Source organism: Lathamus discolor, chromosome 3 (assembly GCF_037157495.1).
Source record: "Lathamus discolor isolate bLatDis1 chromosome 3, bLatDis1.hap1, whole genome shotgun sequence".
NCBI lineage: Eukaryota > Metazoa > Chordata > Aves > Psittaciformes > Psittacidae > Lathamus > Lathamus discolor.
Genome location: NC_088886.1, coordinates 122,237,245 through 122,256,679, shown reverse-complemented (window position 1 = coordinate 122,256,679; position 19,435 = coordinate 122,237,245). Strand labels below are relative to the sequence as shown.

Below are 19,435 nucleotides of genomic sequence, written 5' to 3'. Positions count from 1 at the left end.
CGGCACAAGCAGTCCAGGAGGTTCCTCGATTATGTTGAAGACAACTTCCTTCTGCAAGTAATAGAGGAGCCAACAAGGAGAGGTGCCATGCTTGACCTTGTGCTCACCAACAGGGAAGGGCTTGTTGAGAATGTGACACTCCAGGGCAGCCTTGGATGCAGCGATCATGAGATGTGTGCACTCGCAGCCCAGAAAGCCAACCGTATCCTGGGCTGCATCAAAAGGAGCATGACCAGCAGGTCGAAGGAGGTGATCCTGCCCCTCTACTCTGCTCTCGTGAGACCTCACCTGGAGTATTGTGTGCAGTTCTGGTGTCCTCAACATAAAGAGGACATGGAACTGTTGGAACAAATCAGAGGAGGGCCACGAGGATGATCAGGGGACTGGAGCACCTCCCGTATGAAGACAGGCTGAGGAAGTTGTGGCTGTTCAGGCTGGAGAAGAGAAGGCTGCGTGGGGACCTCATAGCAGCCTTCCAGTACCTGAAGGGGGCCTATAGGGATGCTGGGGAGGGACTCTTCATCAGCGACTGTAGTGACAGGACAAGGGGTAATGGGTTAAAACTTAAACAGGGGAAGTTTAGATTGGATATATGGAGGAAGTTCTTTCCTGTTAGGGTGGTGAGACACTGGAATGGGTTGCCCATGGAGGTTGTAAATGCTCCATCCCTGGCAGTGTTCAAGGCCAGGTTGGACGAAGCCTTGCATGAGATGGTTTAGTGTGAGGTGTCCCTGCCCATGGCAGGGGGGTTGGAACTAGATGATCTCGAGGTCCTTTCCAACCCTAATTATTCTATGATTCTATGTGGTGCTTAGGGACCTGGTTTAGTGGTAGACTTAGCAGTCTTGGGTTTATAGTTTCACTAGGTGATCTTAAGGGTCTTTTCCAACCCAAACGATTTTATGATTCTCATCCAAGGCATTCTCATTTCATCTTCATTCACTGCTGCTACAAGAAATACGATTTAAAAGATGTGAAAATGCAGTTTTTCAAGTAGCATCAAAAATGGGTGTAGTTCCTTGAAGTAATGCATTTATTACTACTTTCATGGTTTGTATTCACGTAAAATGGGACCAGAGCTTGGGGACTTGGTGAGAAAGAGTTGTTTTCCAAGGAGATTTTATTTTAAAGTCAGATAAATTTATGAAGTGCTTCCTAGTTTTCACATTTGCTGATTAGGAAAGGTATTTACAGAAAGTGGCTTCATTTTCAAAGACCCACATTGCAAAAATCTGCCCTTTTAAAATAGTGCCCATTGCTTTTTTTTTTTCCTCTCCCTAATTTAAAAATCAAATTAACTTTTTAAGCTATTAAAAAATTTGACCTTAACTTCACTAATGTAATCATCTTGCCATATTGCCATCATACAAATTAGCCTAGAGGAAGAGCAATTATCATCCCAGAACTTTGCTTAATTATTGTGTGATCGCTTCTTCAACATTTTTCCTTTAAAATTGTTCTTCCACTTCTTTCTTCCTGTGTTTTCCTACCTTGTCCCATACAAACTATCACCATTCCCTGCAAATGGAGTACGTTTTCCTCCTCCCTTGCCTGGGCGGTATTTATTTTGCCAATTTAGGTGTGCCATAGGTCTTAGGGTTCCCATAGGCAAGAGTGCAATCATCAGGAAGGGGGAGTGTGGAGTGGCCTTTGGAAGCACCTGTTTCCTGATGCTGTATTCAGATGAAATCTGTCTGAATTGCCACTATTATTATTTTTGCAGTTGCACAGATCATTCAACAGGGACAGCTATGGCTGTTCTTCCAGGTAGCATTTTGAATCTTGTGGCTATCCAGCCATATAATAACTGTAATAGCTAGCACAGTCAGCCTGCTGTAATTTTACTGGAGTTTTATTTAATCTTCCTGGTGACCTTGGTTTGATACTTATTTTGCTGGGTGTGGAATTGTGCCCCTGAGGAGATAAGGAGACAGGACATGCACATCATGGTAGAAAGAAAATAATGCTTCAACCACTTTTGATCTTAAACTAGGTGAAATAAAAACAAGAGGTATTAACATCTTATTTTTAACACTTACGTGTAACCTGCAGCGTTCCCACCAATAAATGTTGCTGACATCAAATGTGTTTCTTGAGCATTTGGTTTATGTTATCCCACTGTTAACAGGTTACTAGCAAACTTTTAATGCCTTTGAGCCTGATGCTGTATAAACTTTTACTAGCTGGGAATTAAACACAGAGTTATGGGTATCCATCCAGAAAAGAAAGGGAGAAGCCTTCTCACCTCCTAGGCTCACATGCACACTATCTGGAGCCCCATGCAAGCTACTGTTAAAGTGAACAGAGCAGCTCATTTATTCCTTCCCATGGACTTCTTATGGGACTGGGAAGAGAAACAGCAGAAATCTACCCAAATCAACTCACCAATAGTGGCTGGGTCAGTGAGGTGTGGGATGGGAATTTACTGCAGGTAAAGGTAAAATACCAAAACTATTATCCCCCAACCTGTTCAGAAGCTGTGAGTTAGAGCGTTTCCTAGGTGACTCCAGGGCAGCTTCACCCATGCTTGGAGGTATACCTTGAAGTTCAAACTCTAGCTATGGTTTTATTATGGTAGTTTTATCTAATGGACAGCAGCCTGGACTGGCAAATGCTGCCTGCGTGAAGAGTGTGTCCACACAGCGGCTGGCCTGTTTTTAAATTGCCGCCAGGAAGGATCAGGCTTTACTTTACAGGAGCTATAGAACAGGAGGGAGGTCCTGGCTCCCCCCGAGCAGCTTTCAAACTAGTAGAGCTACAGTAGTAAATGAGTACTAGTATGAGATTTGGCATGTACTGGAGTTGCAAAATATATTTTATGTTTCAAGAAACACCTCAAATGATGGGTCTATCTGTAGCACAGTATTTTTATTCCAAAGAATTCATGACTTACAGCCTTTTTCTAGCTGTTTTAAGAAAAAATAGCTTGGCAATAAAGGACAGTTAAGAAATTTGAAGACGTAATTTGGAAAATACTCTTAACTGCATTTTAAACGGCATCTACAAGCTGTTTATGTTTTTAAGGATTAATTAAATTATTTGAACTATGACACTGTAACTTCAATGGCTAACTATATCTCAGGATGTTAATTTTCAGCAGTAGAGTAAGTTATACAGTCTGTGCTCTCAATTAAAATGTTAAGTGTTTATCTTGAATTATTACACAGTTACGCTAGTTCTGAAGACATTTCCTTTCTTCAGTGTAAGGGAGAATATTTCCAGACATGCTGACAGGTAGATGTTTACAAGTGCTGGTGATTTCACGTTTAATTGTGACCTTTCAGAGTCGCTCCTGCATTTGCCGCAGACTAATTGCTTTACATTTTGCCTTGTTTTCACTGGGGAGTAAGTGCTTTGAATCCAGCTATATTATGTTCTTGCTGTTGCTTTGATCACTCAGTTATTCCCATACCTTAGCTCTTCATTTAGTGCATGCTTTTTATGCCTTGTATGATAGAAACAAAGATGTGATATTTCTTTGTGTTTGCAAATTATTAGATGGCATATTAGCTGCTCATATAAATGACAAGGATTCTTTGATAGTTAGGATTATTGGATTATCAGTGCCTCATACTAACGTTCTTTCTTCTGCCAACTTCCTGGGACACCTCAGCAGTTCACTTAGTCTCTTAATATGCATATACACATAGTATTTCCCCCCTCTCCCTTCCATGCATAACTAAATTTTAGCACAGTATTTTCATTCCAACCTTTATGGATTTCACAAAATGGTTGTGAAAAGAAATGCATTGAAACTGGAGTGGTCAAATATGTTAACGTGGTTTTCAGAGCCACAGAAAATTCTGTTAAGGAACTTATTCTTTAAAAAGTCATGATTGTTTCTTGTGGGAATCATGGCAGAAATAGAGCTTATGGAACAGTTTGAACTGGAACGTTTTAATGATTAGATAGGGTCTATGAAATCTAACATGCGGCACTCTAAGCATAGAAATGACATAGGAAAGTACTCAAATAGGGTGTTATAGCCAGTGTCATTAGTGGATGGTTTATGGATTTATTTTTTGTTAGTCTTGTCGTGTAGTGTTGATTTATTAAGTGGATGTACAAATTTGTCACCTCAAGGGGTATTTTATATCTAATCTTATAAATGAAAGGGTATGGTAATCTAATCAATACTTGCATAGATTACTTCAGAGGGAAGCTTTCATGTTATAGAAGGGATTTGATGAATCATCGCATAGTGCCCTTCTGTGTCAGGCACTATGGAATAATTGCTTGAATGCAACATGAGACTTTGCTGCAAGAGTTGCCAGCTCTTGGATCAGTCCTGAACAAAGGTTTATCCCCAACGGATTAATGTTCTAACTCTGGTTGGGGTTTTTTTGGTGTGTTAGGGTTTCTAAAATGCAAGAGGCAATCTCTGTCATCATTCATCTAACAGTGACTAAAGCAGCCCAATATAACATTGGTTGGGATAAAACTTTTATTTTTATGTGGGTACTACTTGAAAAAGCATGAAAAAGTTACTAGAATATTTTTCTGTAGCATTACAGTGAGTGGCTATCAAATATTAATAAATAGAAAGTACATATTGCATCCTAACGTCATATGAAGCACTGCTCAAATTAAAGCCATTTGCCATTAAAAAAATATTTTAAAATGAGACCTCATTAGATGAGATGTTTTTAAAATTGAATCAATAGGTAAGTTGAAAACTCCTGACAAGAGTAAAGAGGCTGTTAATGGAATTATTAACAGACTGTTAATAACACAAATTCTAGAAGGCATTTACCAAAGTAGATGGGAGACAAACTGATCAGAGAAAGGGAAATGGGGAAGTGATGACTGAACTGCCAACACACCTGGTTTTGCTTCTTCATCCCCACAGTGACATTTGTGCATAGTATGTGTTGGCCCTGCAGGACATAAAGTGTGTTGATACCCTATTTTGTGAAATTATTTGTATTCTGTGACTGAAAAATACCTTGTAAGCACAAAATATTACTTTATAAATGCCTTTTTTTTTTCACCAAAATAATAGGATTGGGAAATAAGTCTATGTATAGAAAACTTTGTACTTAAGAGCTTCCTACAAAAATATGCTTGGGATCCACAGTACAGAAAAGACTCAAAGACCAGGTGGTTGAGATTCTGTGCAACCAAGCCATGAAATAGCTTTACTTGCCGGGGGGGGGGGGGGGGGGGGGGGGGGCGGAATACATACACATCTTCCATTTCTCCAGTCTTACATTTCTGGGTTTAGTCAATAATCTCTGCTTATTTATCAGTTGCACGCAAGACAAGTGGCAGCTTGCACAACAGCTGCCTTTTGGTTCTGTGCCCTGCTATCAGAGCCCTTCTCAGACCAAGCTGCCACAAGGTGTCCTGCAGCCCCTGCCCAGCATCCCTGAGGCCCATGCTTGCTGCTTGCACCCCAGTGCTGCACAGAGAGGATGCAGCTCTGAGGCTGTTTGCAGGTGCAGCGCTCTAGTAGTATTGCTATCCCAGGGACTCTTGCGGTGTCTTCTCTCTTCAGTGTGACAGAAATACCAGCTGTTGTTTGCTAGTCCATGAGCATCAGTAGCAGTGAGTATCAACAACTGCCTGTGAGCACAGGGCTTCTTGCTGAGTGGAGTCCTGGCTACTTACACAAAGACCAGTACTGATCTAGTACTGTTTATTCTCTTAGCCTCTGTGTATTAGCAAAGAGTTACAGAAAGGGTAGAGATAGCATTCTGAAATTTCCCAAGCTTGTATTTTCAAGTTAATTTTTTTTCTTCAGCTTATAGGAGACCTTGAATAGAACTAAATTTTAGTGCCAGTGTTTACTGTGAGAAGGAGCTCCAAGTGGATGGTGATCATACAGTTTATTTTTAAAAGAAAATCCTCTTTAACTCTCAAGATACCAGACTTGCCACTTTACCCTTCCATAAGGATCAGTTACATTTGGAACTGAAGACCCTAAAGACTTGGAGGGTGCACACTATCAACATTTCACAGCCTGCAGTGAAGGATTCTTATCCTTTTCATTCTAGGTACTCTGATAATGCTTTCTCCCCACATCAAAATAAACTTTAATTGATCCTTTATCATGCTTTTGGACTCGTTTAAGATGCTTCCCATTAAGATCTGCTGTTCATGCAAAATCAGTTTTGACTGTTTCCGGTGTACACAAGCTCTTAAGAGGGAAGGGTACTTGCTTCAAAAGACACCAGATTTCTGATTCCTGTTCCTCAAAATTCTTTAAGTAAATGTTTGCTATCTGCCAGTCTCAAATAACTCAGCTACACCTCAAAATAAATTGAATAGTAAAAATCCAATAATTGTAATTTGCCGGTAACATCTAGAAATATTTATCTTCTATCCAGATGGAATGGACAGTGACAGATCTGCATATGTTTAGCTGTAGCAAGCACAAAGCAATACCTCTGCAGCTGTTTTATCCTCGTCCTGAGAATTTCTCTGTGCCGATGAGACAGTAGAGGTAATTGGATGTTCTTCTCTTCTGGCAGGTACTGGACTGGATTGAAAATCATGGGGAAGCCTTTCTGAGTAAACATACAGGAGTGGGGAAATCTCTACACAGAGCACGCGCACTGCAGAAAAGACATGATGATTTTGAAGAGGTGGCACAGGTAAGAGCCTGAATCAGACACTTCTCTTTTCTGTCTTGATTTTTTTTGTTACTCCTCTTGTATATTGAGAAAAAAAGTATTGCTCTTTTGGGTCGCACTGCTCTCTTCAAGTATTTGGAGATGTCTCCCAGGTTTGAAAGACGTCATGCACACTGCAGAACATGGTAGCAGCAGGACTTATAACCAGAAAATCATGAGATAAGAGTTGATAGGAGATCTCAAAGCCTGTGGGAATTTGCAAGCAGTTTACAGGACAATAATGCAAAATGCTGGGGAATAGGGGAGGATGGTTATGAGCAAGGATGATAGAAAAAAATCACTTTTAACTCCTACAGTGGAAACGGAGGACCTTGAGAATGTAACGGAAAGCAGCACCTAGTAAAGCAGTAGGGAAAACACTGGAGTGTGTTTACAGTAAGGGCAACTACTCTTCCACTCTTTCCAAGAGTATAGTTTATTATGTGGAATGAGTTTTTGTTTGTTGTGGAATAAGGGGCAATCATTTTTTGGTTTTAGACTTCAGTATTGTTTTTCTGTAGTACCTTTCACATGTGCTGGCCTAGTTTAGTTGAAGATGATTCCAGAAGCAGGGACATACCTCTTTCACTGTGCCCTTAGGGAAACAGTTTCACTGCCTGATGGCAGTTACTGGCTAGATATTTTTTTCCTTTCCCTCAGATTCAGTTTATATTTCTCTTAATCTCCCTTCCCCAGCCCCAACCCTGTTTATGTCACTTTAGTCCTGCTTATCTCTCTTAAGGAGATAAATTCCAGGAAAAGAGATTAATTAACAACCCTGAACAATCTGTAGAATGTCTTCTTCTGTGTGCCTCTTAAACATGTTAAACATATTTAATGCTGCTAGCATGTTCTTAACAATCCCTTAAATAACTTCTGTTACCTGCTACTTTGGATCCATTCAGTTGGCTAACATGCTTTTAATTAGATGTTCAGCTCTTGATGAAAAACTCTATTGCTTGGCTTGCTAGTGAACTTCAGTGTTACCTTTCAGCTGTGACTGGGTGTTTCTGCATACCATTGACAAATCACACAGCCTGAAAGTAGTAGTTCTAGATTGGTGGGTCTCTAAAATTTCCTGGGACTTTGTGTGGTTTTGAGCCTTCTGGTAATAGGCTTGAATTTCTAGAATTACCTGTTGCAAATTTATTAAAATGAGCTTAGGCTGAAGGTTACATACCACAGTTCTACAAGGCCTTATCCAAAAGCACAAGTTAGTGTGAGGATTCATGCCGAAATCAACATTAGGTGCCTTTCCAGAAGATGTGCTCGAGTCAGCTGTTACTGGATGCAATACTGGAGTAAGGAATGAAAATGAAAACCATGTAATAATATATGGGAGCTGAAACTAAGTGATTTAATGTCCTTTGTGGCATTAATATTTTATAAATCTCCCTTCTCTATGATACATTAGCTTCATAAATCCACTTACTTTTAGCATTTTGGATCACAGCTTTTTATTTTTCTTTTTTACCTTCTCTTTGAGTAGTACTTCAGTGGAGATTAGGGAACAAGTTAAGAACAGGTGAGAAGACAGAAAAATAACATGGTCTTGACAATAGAGACGGGAGCAAGCTGTGTAACTGTCTGCACATGGAAACAACAGCTCACTTAAGGCTTGCTCCACTGGTTGATGTAATTTGGAGATAGATCCCTTCACTAGGGTTTGGGAACCTTTATAAATGTGCAGCTTGCATGGGTAGGTACTAGGTAAAGTTAGAATGGAATTATTTTTCTTAAGGCTTTTCAAACCCCTCTGTTAGTCCTCCTTCTGTACTATTTCAGCATGTCTGTCTGTGTATAACTTCAGACATGTTTCGTTTCACAAGGCCAAATTCAGAGCAAAGATTGTTCACTGCATGATGACATGTTCTAATGAAGGTGGGTGTCTGGGAGGAGGATGGAGAGGAAAGGGAAAAGTATAGTTTGCGTGGGTGCAGAATCTCATACGTTTCTCTGAATCAGATTCTTTTACATCTTATGGCATCAATAAGTGCCTCATTGCTCTGCCCAGACAACTGTAAACAGTCACAAACAGTCCTGCATTCTGAGTGTGAAGTTTATGGTGCCTCCAAATTAGTAATCACTGATACAAGTCAAACTTGGTTACTTTCCCCTGTCTTTGACGGAAATAGTTTCCTCTGGTGCATTCACACCAGAATATCGTCGTTAATTTATGAGGCCTGTCTGCAGTGTGACACTGGAATGTGATGCTGGCAAATGGACATGGGGACATGCACTGAGGGGAAGTGAAAGGAAGCTCAGGCTTTATCTGAGGTCAAGGGCTTAAGAATATAATACTCTGCTTTGGAAAGAGTAATGGCAAGGGTGAGAGGGGAGGCCATAAATTTATCACACCTGGAATTCTCCTGCAGAAGCTTCTAGTGAGGTTGATTTTGTGGTTGGAGAATAAATCTCCCTGCTCTAATTATGACCAGTTTTTATTCTTCTTAGCTCCCTTCTTGATGCTTAACTCTTTAGAAGCATTTTTCTCCACTTAGTGAATATCTCTGCCATGGCAAGGGTGGGTAACTAGCATTGCTTATTCCCATTATAGCCATATAATAAAGCACATGTGCTAAGATCCTGAAACAAACTGGTAAGTTTGACCACCCCCCTCATCAGGATGTTAATTACTGGCATTAACAATAGAGTTGTGTTTGTTTTTCTTAATAAAATAGAAAGTATAGTACTGATATAACTGGTGAGATTAACAATTAAACAATAGTATTTGCTATTGGCAGTTCTCTGAAAAAAAACCCCACACTTAGCCTGCCATACATCATAAATTTAATCTCTAAAATCTACTTTCTTTGGGCTCTGATATATTTGTTTTTATCTCCTACTGATTCAGGAAGGCATTTGCAAAGGTCAGACTAGGAGCAATTTTCATGACTTTTCTTGATATTTTCAACATTGGACAAAACATTCATGTCTTTGAATGCTGCTTAACTGCATGTAAAGAGTAGGAGTGTTTCTGGGATTGCTGTGCTGAGAAATGCTCTGATTGACTGACCTGCCAGGGCACTAGATTGAGAGGTTGAACATGCTTCCTCTATGGCTGATTAGAAACTCCACAGATTTATAAATCTAGATGTAATGATTCAATCAGGCATGCGCAAAATAGATCACATTCCTGCATGTAGTTAAGCTTGGAACATATCAGTGATTTTAAAGTGCTGCATTGTGGGCAATAGGAAATATAATTCGGGGTCCCTTTCTCTCACAACTGCTGCTTAGACAATGCTCTGGCGATTTTTCTGGCTGTATTTATTCTATATGGAATGCACAGATGGCAAATGTTTGAATTTGGATTAAAAAGCCTGAGCTCCTGGGAGGGAGGTTGTTATCTTGTACATGCCTAAAGATGTTTCTCAGCCAGTGCTGATGCTGTTCACAGGCTGGCACCCTGAAAATGACAACCTTAGGCCCAGTGCCTGCCACAGAGTGAAATCTAGCAGTCAGGCATTATCACGACGATATCACCAAAGAAATACCTCTGTTTATGTAGCTGCAACATTCCTGCAATGACAGCCTCTTTGCGTGGCTGGAATTATTTTGTGCAAATCAGATAACCATAGTTCAGCCAGTTATGATTGTAAATCCAAAGATATTTTCAAATTTTCCTCAGAAAAGGGCTTTTACCCTGGAAACCAGTGTGCCTTTCAATTGGAAAAGTCTCCCCAGTGCTTCAGTGCTATAGAGTTGAGTGGCATGTGTTGAAAATCCTTCTCCTATTCTCTGTGTATGAAGAGAGGGGCCTTAGACCATTCTCCTCCCTTCTGTCATTCCTGGCAATTGGAGGTTAAGGTGGCTACCTCAACATCCTCCTCTGCTTACGAAGAGCATCAGTGCATTTGTGCTGGTGCAGGATTAGGAAAGATACTGGGGAAACTGCTCTGTTACTCCTTTGACTCTGCTGGTGCAGGACTTAGTGGTTCTGTGTTTGGATGGTCTGAAAGAAGCATTTCTGTAGTCTTTCTGCATTTATGAGTTTTTCCATCAGACGTGCTGTTAAGATTTCCCGGCGGGTAGGCTCACCCGCATTTTTGGCATACCCACCAGTACGTGTTTCCACCTGCAGATGGCACCCGCAACGCGCTGTACAACCCTCCAGTTCTACTAAGGGTCAGCAGAGCTGCTGGTTCTAATCCAAACTAACCAGTGTCTAGAAGTGAAGCGAAGCAGAAGTTGTTTCACACAGTGTCCCCGTGGTGTTCTCCCACCCCTGCCAAAACCCACGTTGTTCAAGGTCACGCAGAAAAACAACCCTCCTATTTTTATTTTGTTTTTATACACAAAGCTGGACAGTCCATGCTTTTTTAATGCAAGGTGGTGCTTGTCATCTGTATTTACGGGATAAGCTGCTCTTGGATCCGTGGAGCTGTTTTCAAGGCTCTTTGGCTACAACACAATATGCTTGCAGCTACAACTGAGTTTTGTATTTAGTAACTGTGTGTGTATTTGCATGCAGTAGTTGGTATATTTTTCATAGTAATCCAAAAGCACCGATGTTTACAAGGTGAACTATCACAATTTGAGCGTGTAACAAAGCACACATTCTGAACAGCCTTGATTCAAAATGTGTGGAATTGTCCCTTGTTATCAGACACAATAAGAAAGCTGGCTGGAGTCTGAGCTGTGGCCACTGAAGTGTGTGGGGTCTGTCTGTGTGCCCAGTGCAGCAGCTCTTGGTTCAGGCTGGTGACTACAAGTTTAGATTTAGGTATGTGTCTAGATCCTGTTTTCCTGACTCTGAAAGCTTTACAGGATCCATTTTGCCAAGGTACACATGCAATGCAGTAGACTATTCTTGAATTATTACAAAGAAGGAGTGCCTGACAAAATGCAAGTAAAAATGCTGAGCTTTACAGTGCACCTCCATTTTACTGTTCCTAAAATGCTGTCAGTTCAGAGTTTTCAAAAAACCCCAAAACCTCTTATTTGGAGAGAAAAAGAACTTTAAATGTAAATATGTTGAAAAATGTGAAATATCTAGGGGACTAAGTAATGGAATCCTGCAGGTGAAAATGGTATTTTGTGATCTCTCAGCCCCATATAGTTTCACTTGAACTTCTCTAGAACTAGTGAGGTAATGGAATAGTCAGGCCAAAGCTGAATTGCACACAGCTACTTGTTTGGCCTTCAGGATAAAAACCTAGTGCTTTCCCATACAAATTCCAGCTCTGTTGGGTGTCATTGTTCGGGAGTTTGGCATGAAGTTCGGTAGTGATGTAAAACAGCTAGGCATAAATTAGGAACCAGTGTTGATAATGAGCACTTAGGGAGCATTGTCCCAGGGTGATTTTTCAATTTTTGATTTTTATTACTTTTTAACATGTTGTGACTTACCTGGTTGTTGAAAGGAATACCTCACCTGATTTCCCTTTTCAGTTGAGTGACTGAAATCCTATGTAAGATGAAATACTGCGCCAAAATAGGGAGAAAGCAGATAATTAAACCTGGTAAGTGCTGTGCTCGAAGTTAGCAATAACAACTGTGGTTTCAGTAATGTCAAATATTTTTTAAAATAACAAAAACATGAGACAGGCAATCAAAAAATCAGCCCTACTTCTTATCTTCATCATCCTTTGGATGGTCATTAGCAAGTTCTGAAGCTATAATCTGCAGTTTCTTGTCACTTTGTTTATGTGAATGTATTCACTTGTACACAAAGGGGAAAAATGCAACCACTGGCAGAAGATTACACAAGCCTTTGTACTGTGCAGGAGCTCTGGGCTCCAGGACTCTTGGTTTCTTCTCCTCTCTGGCAGCAGGCTGCATCTGGAAATCACAGGCAGCAGAGAAAAATGAAACTGCCTATATATGGGTTGTCTGTGAAGGTTATCTTGGGACTTCTGGATCTCAAAACTTCTGACAGCATAGCTGAAGAACCAGATAGTTTATCATGGAAGCAATAGTATAACTTTGTCCATGAAGTCTAGCAGCTTCTGGGTGATTCAGGACATACCTGCATTGCAAATGCAGAGATACTGAAATTGTTATGCACAGCCTAAGCCAGGACACAGAAAATCTGGGAAGGGCTGAGCAGTATAGCAGTGTTAGATATAATGCCATGGGGAATCAGCTGCCAGGCCTAAGTCAGATGTAGGTCATGTAAGACATGTTTTACCTGAGAAAGTGTGGTACTCTGAATTCTGAGTACACTGTGGGTATCAGTGCTGAGCTCCATTGCATGATCTGGACGTGCCCATGGAGACTTCATTAGCAGGGGCTGCAAAAAGACCATCTTGGCTAATGTTCTGGAAGTAATGTCATTCAGTTGCTGGCTGTTGGTGCTCCATGATCTAACAGTAACGGGGGACCTATTTTAAGAGAGGCCCTATAATGGCACAGAAATCTTCCTGGCAATCATGTGAAGAACTGTGCCTACTGCACCATAGAATCATAGAATAGTTAGGGTTGGAAAGGACCTCAAGATCATCTAGTTCCAACCCCCCTGCCATGGGCAGGGACACCTCACACTAAACCATGCCACCCAAGGCTTCATCCAACCTGGCCTTGAACACCTCCAGGGATGGAGCACTCACAACCTCCCTGGGTAACCGATTCCAGTGTCTCACCACCCTAACAGGAAAGAATTTCCTCCTTATATCCAATCTAAACTTCCCCTGTTTAAGTTTTAACCCGTTACCCCTTGTCCTGTCACTACAGTCCCTGACAAAGAGTCCCTCCCCAGCATCCCTATAGGCCCCCTTCAGATACTGGAAGGCTGCTATGAGGTCTCCATGCAGCCTTCTCTTCTCCAGGCTGAACAGCCCCAACTTCCTCAGCCTACCGTCATACATGTTTCTGAGTTTGCATTTCTCCTGAAGGTAGAGGTGATTTTCTTTCCTATTTCTTCTCTTCCAAAATCACATGACAGCTGGATCTTTTCATTAAGCCGCCTGCAGCATGATTCACAATCTAAATGCTCCCTATAAAATCTCAAGGCTTGGCAGCACAATACATTTTTGACAATTGCCAGAAGTTGGCTTCCTATCACTGGTTTTATTTGGGTAGGTTTATTTTTGAGCCTTTATAATATGTTCCTTTAATTTGCCTATAAATGCATAATGCTGTTTCCATGGCAGACTGGGAGACAATGAAGCTATTTAACAAATACATATTTTTCATTCTAGAGGTTCTGTAAAATGTAATTTCTATTGTGTGGGGAATTCTGAGTTTTTGAATTGATTTTTTTTTTCAAATAAAAAAAAAAAAAAACAAAAAAACAAAACCAAAACAAACAAACAAACAAAAAAAAAAACCAAAAAAACACAAAACAAAATTTCCTAAAAAAGAAGAATCCAGGAATTTGGGGTTTTCTTCAAGCCCATAAATTTCTTAAAGAGAACATTAGAAAATTGTAACATTGAAGCATTTTATAACATGCATACTAAATGTACAGTACTGTTGTCTCAACTGAATAAACGTAGTTGAAACAGAAGGTATTTGCTATTGATGGTTTCTGTGAAATATACCCACTTAGATGAACCGTTGCTGTTTTGACTGACCTATGTTTCTTGGTAAAACCCATTGTCATATAAAGGATTTTGATCCCCTCTGATAATTTTTCTTTGTGCTCTTCTCATTGGCAGGTCAATGGGTTATCAGCTGTACCTATTGATTCAAGAAGATTAATTGCAGCAATGTCCAAATCAATTCAATTTCTTGTACCTATTGATAGCAGGCAGGCTTGTGGGGGAGAAAAGTGACACTGTGAATCTGATCGGTATTTTTAGTTTCTGATTTTGTCACAGGGCAGTAGAAGGAGCTGCACATGGCTGTGCTGCTCCTCTAGGCCAGTGAGTAGTGTCTTTAGTAGAATGGTGCAACATTAGCCATAGCAACCGTATTATGGAGTTGCTGCAAATCACAAATATTCTGCTTTGCAGACATTTCTTAAAGGAATTTTCATGTAGATTAAGCCAATACAAAAGAGAATTGTATTCAGTAACAGAGCAAAATGATTTTCAAGGGCAGGTTTCATTATTGTTGTGCAAATATTCTGGGAATGGACTAACTGGGTCCAATTGATCACTCCACTGCATCAGAGTTAGAACAAAATCACACTTTCAGTTTCGGAGAAATTACTTACGATTAACTTGTTTTAAAAGGAGTGGAGAATCCCGTTCAATGGCTGTATTTATACAGCAGGGAAGCTGCTTGGAAGTCTGGTTGTCTCTCTCTTTTTTCCCATTACAAGATGTCCAGGATGTTCTCTTTATTTTCATATCAGGCAATTGTCTAAAAATACACTTGCACTATGAGACTATTGCAAATGCTTTATACTGAGTATATATAAAGTATTCAACCAACATTTTATTGCATAGAAACCTATTTTTTAAATTTATTTCCCTGGGGTAGAATTCAGATCTCGGTTTCCCCTGTATAGAAATAGAGCAATGTCAGTGGATTTATAGAGGTCTTTTGGAATTAGATGTGTGAGAACAGGAACAAAACTCCTAATGTGTGTATAAATGATTCACTTGTTGATTCAGTGCATGTAATCCAGCCATTAATATTGCCCTCCATAACTGTGGTCTGTGAGGTCTGGTTCTGTATAACCAAGCCCCAAGAAAGCAATGGTTTATGTCACTATGGAACTGGCATATGGTTCGAGGCATTCAGGCATCTTTGTTTAGTGTCTGTTTCAGAGTGCTACCGCATGTAAAAGTGCAGGTTCCTCTCCTTTTCTGAGCTAGGCAGAGAAATTCTAAGATTGACATGAGAAACGCAGGCAGAATCAGCCTTCTCATGTCACTACACTTGAAAAAAAGCCTGTCTGGGGAGAAAGTAATTGAAGAATTTGCAAAAAGTCAGGGACTGAGACAGGAGGTGTTTCTGAACTGTCAGTGCGTATGTGCACATGTGTTTGTCTAGCATGATTGCCTATATTAGTATGCAGCTAATACAATAGAAACCAATATGTGCTCCAAAACAGTGTGACACCGTATCCTTTTGAAGTGCAGCCCTCATTGTTATTAGAGTGTGTCGTTCAGTGCATAAAGGTTGTTTTGTCTGTGCAGTACAGGTAACCCCTCATGACATGAGTGAGATCCACAGCTATGCAGCAGAGAGCAGAGACTGCTTTTGCCTCCCCTGGAGTAACATTAGGACTCAAAGCAAAAGTGCGCAGCATAAAGTAATGTTTGTGACTCATTAATATCGGCGAATGGAAAGTGCAGACTTCACATTAAATGTGTCAACCTGAGAGCTGAAGCGAATGCATGGAGTGTTCAATGAAATGTAGTACGTTTCTGCACAGAGGGGAGAGATAGTTGATGACTGGGTCCTGGTTGTTTTGTCTTTGGCCAGGATTTATACTGACAACCAGAACTTGGAGTTGTCAATACCTACTCATCAAAGTTGAGTGCAGGAAGGACTTGAAACCTGCAGTGCTCCACAGCTGAGAAAGAGAGAAGTCTAGAATGATTTCACTGCTACCTTCTGTGGTCTTCTAGGGTTTGTTTTAGGTTCTAAATGGACCTGGTCGAATCCTTTTTAAAATCCGAATTAGGTGTTTGTTCCCACCACAGAAGTGGCTCAAACAAGTAATGCCCAGCCCACACAATTCCTTCTCTGTAAAAAATAACCATTTTAACACACGTTTTTTTTGGGGTGGCAAGCTCTCCCTCCCAGTTCCAGACCCTTTCCCAAAGGATTCATAGTTATATCTGTGCCAAAGCATAGTTCTTCTATGCATAACAAGTGATAGGCTCCATTCCTGCCTTGCTCCTCTGTCATACATTGAAAACCAAGTGGGAGAGAAGTGGCCTTACAGCACAGCCAGGACTGCGCAGCCGTGCTGAAATATCAGTTGAGTCACCAGTGTGTGTGCTCCCCCTTGGGATTGGTAATTGGGTCACTAGGGCATTTAACTATTGTAAATTTAGTTTTCAGTACAGGCACGTGTAAATGTGGGACAGGAAAAAAAAAAAAGGAAAATACTTCAGAGCATAGAGCAGAATCCGCTTTGTGTGCTAAAATAGGAACACAAAATAAGGAGATTATTTTGGGATGAGAATGATGAGGGGAGCGTGAATTGCTGCCTGGACCTGCTGGGCATGCCTCCAGGGGGTGGGGGCAGGTGCCCAGATCCTACTGCTTGGGGTTTGGCACAAAACTGGGGCTCTGGGATAGCAGGCAGAGAGAAAGATCAAAAGAAAAGTCAGAGAGAATTTCTCTGATCTTTGTTTTTATCTCTTACTATGTCCAGTCTTATCCTTTGGGGGCTGATTTGAGATTTTTGGAGGGAGAAGGATTGGAAAGGATTTGGCAACATGAAAGAATACATAGAAATAGAAAGATCTCAGGATTCTTTTATAGTAAAAAATTTGGCAGATGTCGACTAGAGAGGCAGTATCTAATATGCCTGCAATATTCTTGGAGATCTACTACATGCCAAAAATCACCACATCATACAGCATGAAGATTTCTGGTGAGAATACTGTTCTGTACCGGCTCTCTCATGTAAGTCATTATGAACATATATTTACATCAGATCATGTGTGGCTGCCTAATAAAAGCCAGAAATAATAAAAACAAAACAAAAACCTGTTATCTTTCTAAATCTTTGTCAGGATTATGCATAACCTGAATTGAATTTCACACAGCAGAACACATTTTTAAAATGAGCCCCAACGTGAAAAATATTGGTTCTTGTCTGGAACTTTTCTAAAGATTTTGAATACATCTGGTGTTAAATGAATAAATAAGTAAAATGGTTTATTACCTTCGGGGTAGTGAAACCCCTTTTATTTTCCCTCATTATAAATATGCAGTACTTCTCACTAGCTGTTACAGAAGTTCTTTCTATTTTTAAGTTTTAGGGAAGACAAAGCCCTTAGTCCATTTTGCTTTGGTGGCACCTGTGAAGAATTAATTTGATGGGTAACCCATACAGACAGTTCACATGTCAGGGAAATAACAGCGATGAAAAACTGGTTTATAAATCTAACAAGACTCAAGAGAATGATTTCTGCTCATTTGAAACAAATTCCAGTGTGTAATCCATGGTGGAGAGCTGAATTAATGTTGACAGTGAAGAGATTCTGAATCCAAAGGGACCTTCCTGCTGACCTGCTCCTAAGGATGCTGAGGTGGAACAAGGAGATACTAGCTGAGGTCTAGAGGGGAAGGGGGATGGGGACAGAGTTGTCTGACTGGTGGGCAGGTGATGATTCTTGGTGACAGGGTATATTGAGAAACCTCCTTCTGCTGAATGGAAATATCCAAATTGTCAATAAAACAGAGATGTTGGTAGGTTTATTTCTTATTGTGTGTTTTGTCTCTGGCAGGCAGTGTACTGAAGTGTAAGGTTTGCTCTGGATGAAAAGACCGATTTTTCAGTGATTCTTTGCTACAATTTAAACTCACCTGGGCAAGTAGAAGGGATCCAGGGAAATACCAAGGGACTCCCTGCTTCCATCAAGTCTAGAGGGAATATAGACAGTGCTAGCACATGGTTCCAGCTCAGCTGCACCACAAGACAGGATGCCCTCACTGAGAGCATCTCCTGCACCACTTCACATTTGGGTTAGTGCATAGGAGCTCATGCAATGCAGTGTGTCAGGGAGGTAATCTTTGTTTCAAAGGAGCAGCAGCAAAAATGTCATTAAATCTCTGCATCCTTCCTGAGATAGCAGCAGTGGACTGACTCTGCTAAAAGTCTGTGGCATATCTTCCTCCCATATTTTTTTTCTGTCAAACATCAGTTTGCTTGTCAGAGTTGAACATTAACTTATGGCAAAATACAGTTTGCTGCAAATCTTGAGGTCCTATGATACATTTGTGGTAAACTTACCTCTTTGCAGCAGCCTATGTTGCATTTTTGTCACATATTACTAGACAGAAAGAAACTGGAATTGCTACGGGATGTATACATAATGCAGCACCGTGTTATGCTCCAGACTGCCTAGGCTTTACACTTTGCTATATAGGGGTTCTTAAGCTGAAAGCTCTGAAGAACTTAGGTCAAAATTTTGCTGAATTTACTTCTGTTAGACATCTAATTCTGTAAACAGTCCCATGTCATTCAAAACATGTTTCAGGAAAGGTGTCATAACCTGTCTCTATGTTAATGGAAATAAACACATAGCTGAAGCAGGATAGTGACTGTTGGGGAAAAAGGGAGAGGAAGTGTTTTGCTGTCATATTTAAAGCTGGTTTCTAGACACTAGAAACAAAGCCAGGCAGTTTATAGAATCCACATCCACATATGTTTATTTCTGCACCTTTTCAAGGCAGCAGGACTGCCAGTTGCATTTGGTACTGACTTTTCCAAGTGATGTTGACAGTCCAAAGCCTTTTAATACTGTCATCACTGTGTCTTTGAAATCTCCAAACTGTGAGCATGATATTAAACCCAGAATGCCTGAAGTTACTTCATTTTAGGAGACCAGCAAGACTTGATAAAGCTGTCATGATTGCACTCATGTCTGCGGGGCTCAGAAAAGATGTGAGCTGAGCCTGTGGCATAGAAAACAATACTGTCCCCTCCCAGATTGCTGCTCACCTCGGAGCTGCCACGTGTTTCTTTGTTTCTCCACTCACCTTTCCTTTTCTCCCTATCACAGAGAAGTTGTGGAGCTTTACTGTGAATTATCTGGGCTTGTTGATGGTATTTATCATTTGAGAAACTTCCAAAATGTTGCATTTCATTCCTGGCAGTTTACTGTCATGCTCCCTTGTCACTTCCACAAAAGAAAATGCTTTCCTCACCTTTGCTGAGTTTCAAAGGCTCAGTTATCTTGCAGCTTGAGCCATTCTCATTCATACACTCTGCTAATTACCCAATTATGAAATCATTGGACAGT

General features: G+C 40.6%; 1 protein-coding gene across 18 annotated transcripts in view; it reads left to right on the top strand.

The window, feature by feature from the left end:
* KALRN (kalirin RhoGEF kinase) overlaps positions 1-19,435 on the top strand; it is a 521,871-nt gene that overhangs the window by 275,458 nt on the left and 226,978 nt on the right. For all 18 annotated transcript variants that reach the window (XM_065671413.1, XM_065671394.1, XM_065671393.1 and 15 more), the window contains one exon: positions 6,474-6,596. In XM_065671413.1, coding sequence (XP_065527485.1) covers positions 6,474-6,596 — 123 coding nt within the window. The remainder of the gene's footprint in view (positions 1-6,473; positions 6,597-19,435) is intronic.